The sequence below is a fragment of the Ursus americanus genome, chromosome 2 (assembly GCF_024610735.1).
Source record: "Ursus americanus isolate L20-20 chromosome 2, mUrsAme1.1.p, whole genome shotgun sequence".
Classification (NCBI taxonomy): Eukaryota; Metazoa; Chordata; class Mammalia; order Carnivora; family Ursidae; genus Ursus; species Ursus americanus.
This window is the reverse complement of record NC_142128.1, coordinates 5,829,053-5,844,619: the sequence shown is the minus strand read 5'-3', so window position 1 is coordinate 5,844,619 and position 15,567 is coordinate 5,829,053. Positions and strand designations below refer to the sequence as shown.

Here is a 15,567-nt window from a genome sequence, read left to right as displayed (position 1 = left end):
AGGACAACGGACAGGAGCAGACAAGCAAGAGAAGAAACACAAAGACGGAAGCTGAAAACAAGTTTCTGACTCAGGAGGAGAAAAGGAATGAAAGCTTCATTCAAAATGTAGACTCCTGTTAATCTTAGCACAAACTGAAACATTCCACGAAGTGACTGCAGTAATACAAATACAGACGAAATTCTTAACTCACTCCTGCAAACACAGTCATCGTAACCGCACTGTACAAGCTACCTGTGTGCCAGATACTTCCAATACAACACGTCACCTGCAGACAACACCAGCATTCCCCTCACGAACTTCCCCAAGACAGTTTTTTCAGATAATGAGAAGGAAAATTAAGGCCAGAACCAAAATTACGTGCTTTGCTACAGTTAGAAAGCCCAAGTGGTGGGGCTGGAACATCGTCACCAAGCTTCTATCCCCAGAGCCTACGCTCTCAGGCACGGAGCTAGAAATTTCTATGTAGCTTAAAAAGACCTCGTTAATGTCAAAGCTAACGATGGAGCAGAGGCCCCCCAGCCTGGGCAGCTGTCTTTCCAACAGGTGATTCTGGATTTCCACTACGGTTTTATCATTTGATCTCTGCACCCACAGTGAGCAACAGTGCCGTTCAGCACTTCAAGGCTGCCCAGAGAATCAGGGATGCTCTCGCAGGCACACACACGTGTGCTACCTTAAAACGTCTCCAGTGCTTAGAGAAGAAACCCCTCAAATACACTAAAAATATACGTAAAAAGTCCGTGTAGCTCATTGTTTTTCTTCACCCAGTACAAAAGACAGGAATAAAAACAAAGCAAAACTGAAAAAAAAAAAAAAAAAAACTTACTGTTCTCGTCTCGCTGTCCTCACGTTCTGGATTGACTTTCACAGCAATTGTTGTGATCATACCAACCATTTCCGGGGGAGGGACTGTGTTCTCGGGGATCACCTGAGGGTTCTCAAAGTAGCGGTTCTGCATAAAAAGAGCAGAAATCATTCTTCCTAAAGTTAGATACAATATTCCTCAGCGCAACCCACCTGAGCTGTGGTGGACGAAACCCAATGTCACACACGTCTCTGTCGCACTGATGCCATATGACTTGGGGTTCTCTTTATGGATGAAGATAACACGACAGCAACAACAGTCTCTACCTCCAACAATGGAAGACAAAAACTTGCCCAAGTATTTTCTACCTTTTTTCCTAGCTGGTAAAAGATGAAATGCGTGGCATATTACATTACTACCTCAGCAGGCAGGGGAGAATGTGGCCCATCCGTCTAGTGGTAGGAACCTAGGAGCCAGTCCCCACTGAATCCACTTTGCAAACAGTCTCCTCCACAGAGATCAAAGGCAGGAACCAAAGCAAAGAACAGACATTTTTAAAAGCCAGGGCCTCGTAGCCATCCTTAGTTCTCGATGCAATTTGGGCTTTACACGAAGTAAGACCACTTCTTACACAAAGCAGCTTTTCTGACTGGAGCGACAGGTGAGAGGAGTTGGTAAACCAGAACCCAATTAAGTTTTAAGTTTTATACATTCTTAGGTTAAAATCCCCAAAATACCAAAAGGAGTCCATATTACCTTGATAATTTTTAAAAGTTGTCTTTAAAGCTTTAAAAAAAGAATCTTTAGACTAAAAACTCTGACATATGAACAGATTTACGCACAATGATTTTTACCATTACTTGTGATAGCTAGAAACTGAAAATTGGGAAAAGCCACACCAAGGACACAGTCGAGGTACATGCGTAGGACAGGAAGTTACGGGACCACTAAGAGCCGTGACTGCCGGCAGGAGTGTGCTAGGTGAGAGCAAGGCGGGAGGAGCCCGCCCTCACACACGCCACACGCTCCCGCACGCTGCTGACACCGCTCAGAAAGGCTTCTTTCCATGTAGGAAAGAATTTTAATGATACTGAAAAGGGGGCTGAAAGTGTACACCACTTCCCTAAAAAGGCTTCAAAACAGGAGTGCAACCATCTTTAAAAGGCACGAAAAAAGTGAAAAAACAAAACCTCAACGTCAATAGTTGTTTACAAGTGAGAAAATTATGATTTGCCTTGAGTGTTTTTTTCCCCCAAATTCTTCAATAAAAATATATTACCACTTCTATGTCAAAAATAACATGTTTAAACAGTGAAAGCAAGAGATTTCTTCTTTTAAATGGCTCATTTATCAACCTATATTCTGACCACCACTAACCACTCCTCATTCTAAAATCAGCACCCCCCCATTATTCTTTAAACCCAACTATTCCTAATTCCCTTTGGAATGAGTAAGTAATAACTGAATATAAATAACAGAGTCAAACAATATTAAAAACATACCACTACTTTTGGAAGCTCCTTGTAAATCTGTTTCACAAAATCCAAAAAATGATGAATCTAAAAATAAAATTTAAAAAAGACAGTATAAGGAAGATATTTATCAACAGAAAACAGCGATAGTAAGTAACAAAAATGTTAACAGTCTTACTACATAAGAACTCATAAAAGAGGAAAAATGTCAGACTCAAAATACAAAGAGGTAATGGACGTGAACAGACAGACAAAAAAGGAGACACAAAGGAAGAAAGTTTCTGATTCAGGAAGGACAAAGGAATGAAAATTAAAATAAATGCCACTTCTTGCCTTTCAAAAAGTACTGTTACACCATGCGTGACAGTCCAACGAGAGGGACACTCTCCCGTACCACCAGGGAAGCATCAACTGCTCAAACCTTTCTGGAAATCGACTTAACAGTCTCTAGCAGAAGCATTATAGCATTAACACCTTTGACTTGATAATCCTACTCTTACAAACCCAGTCCACGAAATAATCTGAACTGTCAACAAGATACTCAGCAACAGTCCTAAAGCAAAAATTTTGAAATACCTTAAATATCCAAAAACAAGGGCATCATAAGAAAGACTATTTATTACGCATCCATTAAAAACTACCTTTATAAAGGACTTTTTATGATTGGAAAATACTCTTATATGATGTGAAGGGAAACAAGATATAAAATGCCACATGCAATATTATTACATTTACACAGAAAACGTTACATAAGAAAAGGAATAGAAATCAAGACATTAGTTTTCTTCAGATGACGGGAATTCTACTTCATCTTTATTCTTTTAATTTCAAAATAATCTACAATAGGCTACTAAGGTTTACAACAGAGAAAAGAGATCGTAATCACGGCTTAACACGGCATGTTTAGTGCCTTTTATGTGGGCACCAATCACTCAAAGAACGTTAACTTTCGTATTTAATTTTTCAAATATCTCAGGGTGATAAGAGGCTTCTCATCCATTTTCAAGACTTCAACCAATAACCACTGAGTGGCATTTCGATAAGCAAAATCAAAATGCAGTTAGAAAACCACAGGATTTATTCTTGATACGCTAAAAATCTACTAACAGATCCTGACTCCAAATGGGAAATCTTCCATTCACTAAATCCTCATTATTTTCCTATTTACTGCATTCCCACATATTTAACTGGGTCTGAGTTCTCTGGTGTCACATAAAACAGGACCTAGAATCAAAGGTTTTCCCACACTCGTTACACCTGTATTTTACTCCTGTATGATTTAATGAAAACCTGATTTTTGACTGATTTCCCATTCTTGTTATATGAATGTGGTTACTGCCCACTGTGAACTTTCACATCTACCTTGAGCCAATAAAGAATGAGTATGAAAAACAAGCATTTGGGGGGGGAGTATATTTGCCAGGAAATACAGATTGTAATTATATGTGTTTCAAAAAAATTATTTTCGTTCTTCAAGCAACCTTCTGAGGATCTGTCCCTGTGAGAACCCTCACTTGATGGAAAAGGCTCCGAAAGGCTAGGCGCTTACCACTGTCCATACCTACTAATTACACAGCTGAGATTCCAACCCAGTTCTGACGTCAGACCCCACGTCTTAAACCACTGCAGAGCATGAAACGACTGCAGCCTTCTGGCACACCAGACCAATAAATACCAGAATGTCCCGAACAGCCCTGCCAGTTTGGTAGTTTACAACATTTCAACAAGTGTACAAATTCAGCCAAAGATTCACGTAAACGTTAACAAGAAAAAAGTCACTGTGAAACCCATAAAGAATTTCCCCCAAACTCAGGCTACCCTTTCCTTGAAAGTAGCACGTGTCCTGTCAATTCTAAGAGAGTAAATAAACCACACGGCGGAAAAAAACCTGTTGACACACTTTTATAAATGCTATCCGGATAAACACTTACTTCTTGTGTGATGGGCGGCCTGAACTGTTTGTGTAGCTCGATGATTATTCTTAGACAAATAAGAACATTCTCTTCATTTTCCGTCTTAAAAAAAAAAAAGAGCATTTAAAAAAGTTATACTTCTGAGCTTAATCTAAAGACTACAGACTATTTTCCAAGCATTTTTCTGTATACACACCCTACACCAGCCAACTCAAGATTTGATTTACTGAACATAGAACACAGAACATAATTATCTCAGATAAGCTTCTGAGGTCTTTGGTGGACCACGTGAAGTGCATCCCACCAGTAAGCTCTGGAAAGTAATACTCTGACAGATGAAAAACTGGCACTTAAGGCAAGTCACACCATGAACGAAGGTCTTAATGGTCCAAATGACACTTCTTCATTGCTTGAAAATATTGTGAAAAAAGCCCACTATGGTTTATTGGACCGTCTGCTAAACACTTTACACTCTCTGAACGGGGTGTCTTCCACGTCTTACCCATGGGAACCCAGGGCTCAGAGAGGGCAAGCCACGTATGTGGCTAACATGACACAGTGAACACACAGCAGAGCCAGGATCTGACTCCAACTCTATCCTTTCCAAAGCTCATCCTTCCAAGGGGCCCAGAAACACAACAGGATTCTAAATACATCAAAACGAAGAACAGCCAAGAAAACAATTTTAGAGGCAATTTGAACAGATATCGGATGGATTTACCTGAAAAATCTGAGAAACTCTGTGAACATCTCCTGTGCCTGAAGCAGCACAAAGTCAAAGAGCCTTGCGGTCTGGGTTTGCCGACCCAGCCCTTCCCAAAGATTCCCACTGTCTAGCCAATTCCCCGCCGACTCAAAACAAAGAATCGTCAATTAATAATACTTCTTAGTAATTTGGTCAGCAGAATGGGGGAAAACAGACATTAAGAAAATTTTAACTCACGCCAATCAGAAGTTTAGTGAAAGGGAAGTAGCTGTGTAATACTAGATTCCACAATAAGAAAACCACGGACAATCAAGCTATGGCTAAATAACAAGACTTCTCAAGGATTACCTCCAAAAAGCGAAACATCACAGACAGAACATTTTTTGTATGAGGACGAAGATGTTCGTTGGTTGGTATTCTGTGAATTATTTCAAGTACTAGCTTCCGCAGTTGCTGGTGAGGAAAAATTAAAAAATGTAAATATCGAATCCTCCCAAGAGTCCCAAAGTACTTCTTTCACACTCTAAGTTACACAGCTATCGGCACCCAGCACTGGGAACTGCCAAACTACAAGACAGACCCCATTTCAGAAATAATCCTGTAAATTACTAAAATGTAATCCCAGGTGGTGCACCAAATCAAGCAAGCCAAACTCTCCTTCCTTCACAACTAATCATCACTTCCCGAGGAAGGGCACCAGGGTGTGAATGTCTGGTGGATTTCACATGAAAGATACGATGCAAACTGAACTTGGTTTGGGATCTCCCTCCAACACCGGTTTGGTTCCTACAGTCCTCGCTCCGGATTCTCTTGGGCCCAACGACTGATTACACCACGAGCTGACTTAGCTTTCAGGATTCAGTCTATGGAGCCGACAACTGAAAGGCAGGTCAAAGACGTAGGCCTTCGACTGGCACAACAGAAAAATGCTTTATTTAGCAATAACTTTCGCTGGCATTATGATAATTTTTAAAGACTTATTTTTAAAAGACACGCTGAAATATTTACAGGAAAAATTGATGTGAGACTCCTAAAATGATCAAGGTGGGGAAGGGGGTGCAGAGTGGGTGGGGGTACAGATAAAAGTGGTCAGAAGTTATGAGAACTGAAACTAGGAAGTGTAGAGGCAGGCACAAAGTACGCAGAAGGTCACTAAAAGATCATTCCTTCTTTTTATGGATATTTGAACTCCGTGAACACATGTCACCAGCTGGCAAATGTGAATGACTTAAACCCAAAACACTTAACTGAGGAGGCATGGTCGGGGACAGAGTTATCCTTACGTGACAAAACCTTACTTTAAAGTGGAACCCTAAGTTTTCTCAGGTGTTTTCATTCATAAATGAACAAAATGATCTTATAGCACGACATCCCCCCTCCACTGACATTTCTGAGCAGATTACCTGGGCTGGTTTCTCCTGGAGAAACTGAACTTCTCCATCTTGAAGAAATGTGAGAAATCGAGGGATGATATGTTCCAGGAACGTGGAATATTGAGGAGATGACGTTACATTCTAATCATGCAAAAATAAAAGAAAAACCAAATTAAGTTTGTGTACCTATTTTCCTTTCGAATTCACAGATTATAATCTCAAGAAAATATAAAACATTTTAGCGAAGGCAACAGTAATTTTTAATGCTTTTAGACGCTTCACTGGTAACATAGTTTTAAGTAAAATAATCACTGCCTCTGAAATCCAATTTAACATGTAAAGTCAAAGTTAAAATTTACTGTTAAAAGTAGAAATACTAGGGGTGCCTGGGTGGCTCAGTCGTTAAACATCTGCCTTCGGCTCAGGGCGTGATCCCAGCGTTCTGGGATCGAGCCCCACATCAGGCTCCTCCGCTGGGAGCCTGCTTCTTCCTCTCCCACTCCCCCTGCTTGTGTTCCCTCTCTCGCTGGCTGTCTCTATCTCTGTCAAATAAATAAATAAAATCTTTAAAAAAAAAAAAAAAGTAGAAATAATGCTGGGGAAAACGTGGAATCTGGCACCTGTTCTAGAGGCTGGCTCTGCCACAACCTAAGTATGAGACCTCTGAAAAATCATTTAGCTTCTAGATCTTAGCTTCTTCAAGTGGAAAATGAAGAGCCTAAACAAACTGGCACCTTTTTCTGATCTGAAAAGCTAATTTATTGGTCAGATTTATAGATGATACAAATTAGATGATAATCTTACCTAATCTAGATACAAATTAGATGATAATCTTACCTAATCTATTATTAATCCCAGCACTGACTTTAAAAGGAGAACTGGAAAGGAACCTCCAGGCTGGGGACGGGGCAGTAAAATGGCTCCTAAGCAGTTTCTGGATCCCACTCAGGAAGTGGGAGCCTTGGGCAGTTAGCTAGTCTCCGTGCCTCAGTGTCCCCATCTGTTGACTGTCATATTATTTCCTGCCTTAGGGAATCACGTAAAGATTACATGCATTAATTTAAGACACAGGAGATGCTCTACGATAAATGCTCATTAATGTCATCTGGTGTTCTTACCACAGCACCTGTGTGCTAAATACTGAGCTGTGTGCTTTTACTCTTTCTCACTCAGTCCTCGCCAGCCTAAGTAAGTATTATCTCCTGTTCACGGGTAAAGAGGCTCAGAGAGGTATAAAACTTGCTGAATATCAGTCCATAAGCTTTAGAAGCAGTGAAAATTGAGTGTCATTAACAGCCAAGTCCTTTCTCTTTTTAAGGCCTTAAGGCCTCACTTGCTCATTCAACAAATATTCACTGAGGCTCTGTCACGTGCCCAGGGGGGGATAAGATGAAGAAAGTAGAGGGGCACCTGGCCGGCTCAGTCATGTGAGCGTCTGACTCTTGGCCTTGGCTCAGGTTATGATCTCAGGGTCGTGAGATTGAGCCCTGTGTTGGGCTCTGCGCTCAGTGGGGAGTCTGCCTGGGAATCTCCCCCTTCTCTGTACCCCCCCATGCTTGCCAGTGTGCAATTTCTCTAAAAATAAACAAATAAATCTTAAAAAAAAAAAGAAAAGAAAAGAAAGAAATAGTAGATACAATTCATGCCCCCGGAGATGGGGGAGGCAATCATGTGCTCGGAAGACAGATTTAAAAAAAAAAAAGAACAATACAGAATTATGATGGAGGAAACACTGGCAACTAAGGGAACACAATGTACTGGATGGAACCAAGGGCAGAGAACGCCTTCCTCAAGAGGTGATGGTCACACTAAAGCCTAAGAGGCCAGCAGGAGTTAACCATGAGAAAAAGTGAAAAAGAAGGTTCTAAGAAAAGCCTACACAAAGGCACAAAATTACGAGAAAGCATGGACATAAAAGGCACTAAAACCAGTTTGGCGCGGCGGGGACGGGAGCATGAGAGCAAGGGGCTAAACTGTTACTATCTCGAGCCTGACAAGCCCTTGAGAGGAGGCATCTGGGCGCCTGAGCACCAGGCTCCCAGGCCCAACTCCATTCACACCAAACACCAGAGAAGCCCTCAGGTACGTCCCAGCCTCTCCCCAAACAGGCTGGGAATTCAGTGGGGGCAGGAACCACGTGTGTCACCTTTCGTTCCCAAAGCTTAAGACTTTTTACAAAATACCCACATTCAAGGATTCAAGGAAGAAGAAAACTCCCACTGGAACATTATCAAGGTGACCAAGAAATCTGCACATAAGCCCATACCGCCTGCTGCTTCCATAGTTTTCAAAAACAGTGTTTCAAATTCCTCTGATAAAAAAGATTCATTCAACAAGTTGCCCGGTTATTCTGCCAGGATTTCAGCTCAGCCCCCAGCTTTTTGATGCATATCAATTTTTCATGTGAGTTCTAACTTGAAGTTTTCTTTATCTCCTGTCCTGAAAGACGGCCCACAGGACATTGACTTAGCCCACATTTTTATCCTAAGTGCTTAGTAGAATGTGTTTCTTAAGACTTCTGAAAGCATTGGGATTTTTTTTTTTTAATTTCACTCACCTCATTCTAATATTTTTCTGGGGTGGTAGCGGCGGTAATTTAGAATTACCTACCGAGGGTCATCCTAGTATTTAATTCTTTGAAGGGCTTAGTCATCTGGAATTTCATGGAAGGCCAATGTTTCTATCATAGAGATTTTCAAAGTCACAATTTCCAAAAGCCCCGAGTACACTTACTGCTTCATTGCCTTTTAGTTCTGCGAATTTAATCAATGTGTCTGTGACCAAAGTCAGAAATTAACTTGCTAACTGCTAGATCGGAGACAGGAGAGAAAGGGGTGGGACACTTAATGCAGACAGCCCCAGGCCCACACTCAGAGGCCTGACACACTTGCTCGTTTCTGCGGGTTCGCCCGCTTATTCCTACGGGTTTACCGGCTCCTCTATGACTTCGTCCTCTCAAACCCGCTGGGGCTAAGGTTCTCACTTAGCAGTTCTTCCAAAAATGCAGAATGCAGGCCTATCATGTCCTACCTCCCACCTCTTTTTTTTAGCTTTTTTGTTTTTTGAGGTTTTTTCTGTGTGTGTGTGTGTATGTGTTTTTAGCAGCTTGCGTTAGCAGCCTGAGCAGAAGAGAAAGCTCTTTAGCTCAATCTCTAAACAGCTCAGAATTTTTTTTCCCACCTCAGTTCAAGGCAACAAGTCCTTAAAAGCATCCACTTAAAATAAACCCACCAAAAAAACCTCCCCGCAAACGGAAATACTACCCAGCGCTACAAGAGCAGGACACCGACTCATTCCCACTAGCATTTATTTGATCCTCTGTAATCGAAATGACCATTCCAGAAGCTAAAAACATTTTATCTGCTGTTCTTAATCACATTAACTGAGAAATGTTTTATTATCCCCACATTAAAAAGAAAGTGACTTTCTCTCCTGCCTATGAAACTAACAAAACAAAACTAACCATAACGTTGGACAAAAAAACAGAGAACAGATTTCAGGTGCTGGACTAGAGGCAGGGCAAGATCACAGTCTCCAGAAGGGGAGATTATAATGACCACCATGGCTCTCTGCCTGCTACGGATGTCCTGCCTGGGGCTCAGCAGGCTGGTGCCCAAGGAGAGCATGATGGTCCCGCCAAACTGAGGAGCAAACCCCAGGGTTCCGAGCAGTTCAAGTGGCTGGAATCTGCAAAGCAGAGCCCCAGAGAAACAGGACTACAAGGGATGGTCTTCTCTGAGTCTCTGAGACCTTGACTGAGGACGGGACTGCACATGTAAGTAAGATGAGGTAAGACCACCTAAGTGATGGCTTCGGGACTGAGAGATCTGAAGAGGTATCAGAGGCCCAGCAATGTTGGAGGATAGTGGGGTTCCAGCCTGGACACTGTGCACGCACTTTCCTAACACCTCTTTAATACCCTAGACATCCAGCTGAGGAAGGACCATGCCCTAGAGGAAGGCCTATTCTAGGCCTCTAGAACAAGTCAAGCCTAAAATGAACCCGTGCTGATATCCATGGGGAGTTGGAGTTGAGACTGAATCCCGCCAAGTTAGAGAGACCTGGGGAACACCTTAACCTTCCCACAATCCTCCATGGCACAGCATAAAACCAAGCCTACACATGCTCGAGGAGGTCAGCTAGGAACTGAACTGCCTATCCCAGTCAAAATATCAGTACTCTTCAGAGGGAGGTAACAGAATCCAAAGTCCCTGTGCTTCACATACAGTATTCACCATATTATCAAAAACTACTAGACAATGCAAGCAGCAGGATAATGTAACCCACAGTCAGTAGAAATTAACCCTCATCTAGCCCAAATGTTGGATTTAGCAAAGACTTGACCGCAGTCATTATAAAATGTTCCAAGGATAACAACAACAAAACGGTATTGGTATGTGATGATAATCTCGGTGAAGAAGGGAAATCTGAAAGAAGAACCAAATGGAAACTCCAAAACGGAAAGTACAAGAACTGAAACAAAAAAAGATAAAAAGTAAACAAACTTTACAACCTCTAGGCCAACTGGAGAGGACACAGAAAACAGTCAGCAAACCTATAGGCAGATAACAGAAATCATCTGATCCAGAGAACAAAGGGAAGACTGCAGAAAAGTGAACGGAGCCCAAGGACCCACAGGAGGCCTGGGAATTGTGGAACCTGAGGCTCAGCAGAGAGGAACTGCTCAAGGTCATGCGAGTGCTAAGTGGCGGAGCCACCACTGCCGCCGGGCTCTCAGTCCACAGGAACACGCCCTTTATTACGTGAAAGTAGTGAATCCACAACGTAAGTCTGAGCACATCCTGGAAGCATACGCCTCAAAATGGAAAAAAGTTTAACCACCAAAACCAAAGCAACACGCCTCAACATCTCTTGAAATTCACGGTGACTAGTGTGAAGAAGTTGGACAACACTGTGCACACATCAAATTTCAGTTCTGAAATCCAATAAATCACATTAATAGAATGATTTTTACTAGTAAGATTGACAGAGAAGCAATTGGAAAGTACATGAGTATTTACCTCACAACAACAAAAAACATATTAAGCTCATACCTCAAAATTTTCACTAACTTCTTGCATCATTTTTAACTTTGTTTCATCAGCTGTAAATGACAAAACAAGCCATCAGGTAATTGAAATTATGTTAGGGATCTTCATAAAATTATAGGTTTCATAACTTCAGAGAAGCAATCAGATCTTATCAGTTTGACTGTCATGGTCCAACAGAAGGCACATAACTAGTCCCCTACAACCAGTCACACACATTCACACTCCCAGACACACGTGTGCATGCACAGACAAGGATACACACACACACACACACACACACACACACACACGTGCCTCTTTGGGGCTCCAGCTAGTAATGCTCATCACTTCGCTTCTCCACAAGGCCGACAACGGGAAAATTAGGGTAAGAGTCAATATTACTGTTCATCTCAATGTGCACATCATTTGAACTGAGATGAATGAGTCACGATAACGCATTTCTCAACGACAAGAAGGATCAACTCACGTGTGTTTACATCCGTGAGAGCTGCCACAAACTGAAGGTATTTTTTCATCAGAGTGGTTTGGTCAACCACCGTGGCCCCCTGTGTTGCAACAAATGCCATTTTTCTTTTGAGTTGGTTTGTTTCTCAAGAGAAAAGTATCAGGTCCATGAGTTCACCCAGCCTACGAAAATAAGCATATGGTTAGCCAACTTACTGAAGGCACAGGCTCACAGTCGCTATGAAAATTGTACCTAAATGGCTGTATTAAACTAAATACTTTTTAATTAACTCACAATACTATTCCCTCTGCTTTTTTGAGTAAAATTTACTTGCATCCATTTTTCCTATTATTTTCTAAACATGATTTTTATAAACAGAGGCTTCCCCCACCCCTTACTGTATATCCTTTTTTTCCCCTGGGCCAGGGGTGGGCAAACTCTCTGTAAGCCAGACAGTAAATATTTCAGCCTTTGTGGCCTCATCTCAACTACTCAGCTCTGTTACAGCCAGAAAACAGCCACAGACCACACATAAATAAAAGAACATGGCTGTGATCCATAAAAATGTATTTATGGACACGAAAGTTTCAATTTTATATAATTCTCAAATGTCATGATACATTACTCTTCTTTTGACTTTTCCTCATTCATAGTTCACGGGCTGTATAAAAACACGCAGCTGAGGGGCGCCTGGCTGGTTCAATCGTGAAGCATGCAACTCTTGGTCTCAGGTTTTTGAGTTCGAGCCCCACGTTGGGTGTAGAGATTATGTAAAAATAAAAATCTTAAAACAAAACAAAACAAAAAAAACAGGCAGCTGACTGGATTGGGCAACCTCTACCCCAGGTGACTGATTCTCACACTTCAGTGTGCGCTAAGATCATCAGGTGCCAAAGGCGGACCTCCAAGCACTACCCAGAGACTGTGGTTGAGTGAGGGGCCAAGGAAGCTGTAAATTTTGCCTGCAGCTAACACAAAGCAGGCACTGAGAAAATGCTGCTTGAATGAATGAATAAATGCTTTAAGTTCTTGATGACCACACTTTAAGAACTACCTCTCCAGGCTGATACATACATAGAGGAAGAAAGACCTGGTTTCTGTTTTACCAGCACTCCCAAAAGTATCTTGAGAACCTGGTGAATTTGCTTTTATGCATTGTCCTTGAATACATAACCATTTAATTCCACTCTGCATCAAAGGGCAGCTTCATGACTTAATTTTCTCCTGCAGGCCTTTCAAAAGCCCTCCCTACCAGAAGCCCTCCCTAGCAGCTCACACTTCTACCCCAAGTGATGGGGACACCCTGACTCTACAAAGCCTCTTCGGGCCACTCTCTTCAAGAGACACCGAAAGCACTTCTCCGATGCAGAGAAGAGGCCGACTGCTGCTCTAGCGCGCTCCTCCCGCTCAGAGCAGGAAAACTCCCTGAGACTGAAGAGGGGGATACTGTCAGCCCCACTGCATGATCTGCCTACTGCTTCCTCTTTCAGGTCACACGCCCTCCTCCAAACACGAATGCCCCCCATCCCCATCCCTGGGGACCCAAGAGTCAGGGTCAGGGCCTCTCTGTGCCTATACACTTGTGGTCGTGCCCAAACTCCTGAAAAGCTTGGACCCCGTCTTTCACCAAAGTCTCCACTCATCCATTCCCCGGGGCCCCAAGAGTCCAGGCCCCGCGTCCTGCCGGGCCTGGGGAGGGGGGGCTGAAGAGGGAAAACGGCCCATCGAGCCCGTCCGTGGGAGAGCGGCTCGAAGACGCCGGGGGCCGGGGGCCTGGCCTCCGTCGGGCCCCCGCGACCCGGCCCAGGTGGGAAGGCCGGAGCCGGCGCCGCGCCCGCGCACGGACAAACGGCCCCGCCGCCCCGCCCCGCCGCGCCAAGCCTGAGGCGGCGCCGCCGGGCCAGAGGGGGCGCTGTCTTCGCCGCTACCTTCGCTCTCCGCGCCGGGCCGGGCGAGCCAGGGGCCTGCGCGGGGGCCGGGAGGTGCCAGGCTGGCCTGGGGGCGCCTCTGGGGGAACAGGGCCCCAACCCCACACTCTCTCTCCCCGGTCTCAAACGGCTCTCCGCTTCCCTCCTTTTGTCGCCGTCTCCGGACACTCAGCGTCCGCCCTCCAGGCCGTGGTACGGCGAGCGCCGAGGGCCAATTCTCGCGGCGCTAGCCCTCCGCCTCCCAGAGCTCCCCAGCGCGGCCAAGCAGCGGGAGGCTACAGGGCAGCCGCCGGCCCCGGCCTGCCGGGCTGGACACCGGTGGGGGCCGGGAGGGGAGGGCCGGGGTGAAACCGGGCTCACGGAGCCTACCTCTGTCGCTGCGCGGAGCCACCGCGCCGCAGAGGCCTCCCCACGCCGGGGCCCCGCCGCACCGGTCCGGGCCTCCGCACGCGCCTCCCGGGGCCGTTCCGCCGCCCTCCCGCGCCTGCCCGCGCTTACCCTGATCTCGGCGGCCAGCCTCCTGCAGACCCAGCCTGCGACCCCCGGCGAAACCCCGGCCGCCACCGCCGCCGTGCAGTCCCGCCCCCGCTTAAAGCGGCCGCGCCCGCCGCGGGAGAAATAGGTCCGGGCGCACCGCCCCCAAGTGGGTGCGGCCTGGGCAGGCGGCGGGAGCGGGGAGGGGCGTTGCGCCCGGGTGGGCCAGCCCGGCCCTTTAAACCTCCGCCTGGTGGGCGGGGCCGTCCGCAAGGTTGGAGGGGCCCGCAGGTGCGGGTCGTCTTTGGGCTCTTTCTGCCCTAAATATGCACGCAGGAGCCAGGCCTGGGAAGGGGAGGCGGGGGGACAGCGGGGGTGCTGCGGGGCGGTGGGCACCCGAGGGGCTCCCGTAGGCGGCGGTCGGGCCCAGGAAGAGTCCATCCCTGAACTGAATGTGGCAGGCCGGGCGGGGTTTTCTCCTTCCTCCCTTCCTGGGGTCCTGCTTAACCGGTCGAAAGTGGAGGAGGCAAGCAGGGGCCTTGGGAAGGCGAAGGCTGGAGGTGGAGATCCTGTATGCAAAGGAAAGCCCCGGTGTTCTGCTCGGAGGTGGCCGGCCTGATCATTTGTTCTGCAGCTACATCACCCAGAGGCTGGACCGCAGACGGGCTCTGTCAGCTCCTACCTGGCGGGCGGATGTCTCCGGCCAGGACAGAGGGGTTAGGAGAAGGAGGGGGAGTGGAGTAGAGTGCCCTGATTCCCAGTTGAGATGGCGTGAGCAGGACGAAGAGGCCTTAGAAGGGAAAAGTACTGTTGGGCCTCACCTACGACTCCCATCTAGGAGAGGGGTTGAATAGTGAGTAACCCATGGTTACCATGTTAGGTGGACAGAGCATTAAAATGATGACCTGTCTCCACCACCTCCAGGACCTGGCTCCACCTCCTCCTCCTTCCTGACAATAGCTTACCACCCGCCCCCATCATCACTAAGTTACCAAAGTCTTTGTGTTCCCTTCCCAGACAGATACCTTTCACACTTTGTAATAAATGCAGCTTGCAATACCTGCAAGGTATGTTGGAAGAAAGGTGCCTTATTCAGAAGCATGCTCCTTACTTGTTTAAAATGTTGCCACTCAAGAACAACCCTCTGAAGTGCTGGGATTTTATATGGATGTATTTAGTGTCACTTATTTCTGCCTTGGGAAAAATAAAAATGGGTCGTTCCCCCATGGAAAGAGTTCTTGGAAGCAAAATCCTCTCTACTCCTACCACCACCACCCCCCAAAAGTAATAGGTCCAAAGTTGGATTTAATAATCTGAGGGCTGAAATCAGTGTGCAAACAGTTGTTTCACATTGTTTGGTGGGAAGGAGGTAGACAAATCTTTTGATAAGTTTCAGA

The 15,567-nt window shown here is 45.4% G+C and overlaps 1 protein-coding gene and 1 non-coding gene across 14 annotated transcripts in view; both read right to left on the bottom strand.

Moving 5' to 3' along the window:
* TRRAP (transformation/transcription domain associated protein) overlaps positions 1-14,325 on the bottom strand; it is a 109,088-nt gene extending 94,763 nt beyond the window's left edge. For 12 of the 13 annotated variants that reach the window (XM_087867321.1, XM_087867342.1, XM_087867335.1 and 9 more), the window contains exons 1-8: positions 14,195-14,325; positions 11,790-11,950; positions 11,327-11,376; positions 6,303-6,413; positions 5,248-5,352; positions 4,212-4,295; positions 2,311-2,367; positions 830-955 (exon numbers count right to left, since the gene is read on the bottom strand). In XM_087867321.1, coding sequence (XP_087723447.1) covers positions 830-955; positions 2,311-2,367; positions 4,212-4,295; positions 5,248-5,352; positions 6,303-6,413; positions 11,327-11,376; positions 11,790-11,889 — 633 coding nt within the window. In that variant the 5' untranslated portion in view covers positions 11,890-11,950; positions 14,195-14,325. Of the gene's footprint in view, positions 1-829; positions 956-2,310; positions 2,368-4,211; positions 4,296-5,247; positions 5,353-6,302; positions 6,414-11,326; positions 11,377-11,789; positions 11,951-13,696; positions 13,923-14,194 lie in introns of those variants that run through there. The other variant, XM_087867323.1, reaches the window with a different exon arrangement.
* On the bottom strand, positions 11,458-11,661 carry LOC148110463 (small nucleolar RNA ZL1). The gene has a single exon (XR_015723454.1). It is a non-coding gene; the product is annotated as a small nucleolar RNA ZL1 (small nucleolar RNA).
* Positions 14,326-15,567: the final 1,242 nt, after the last annotated feature.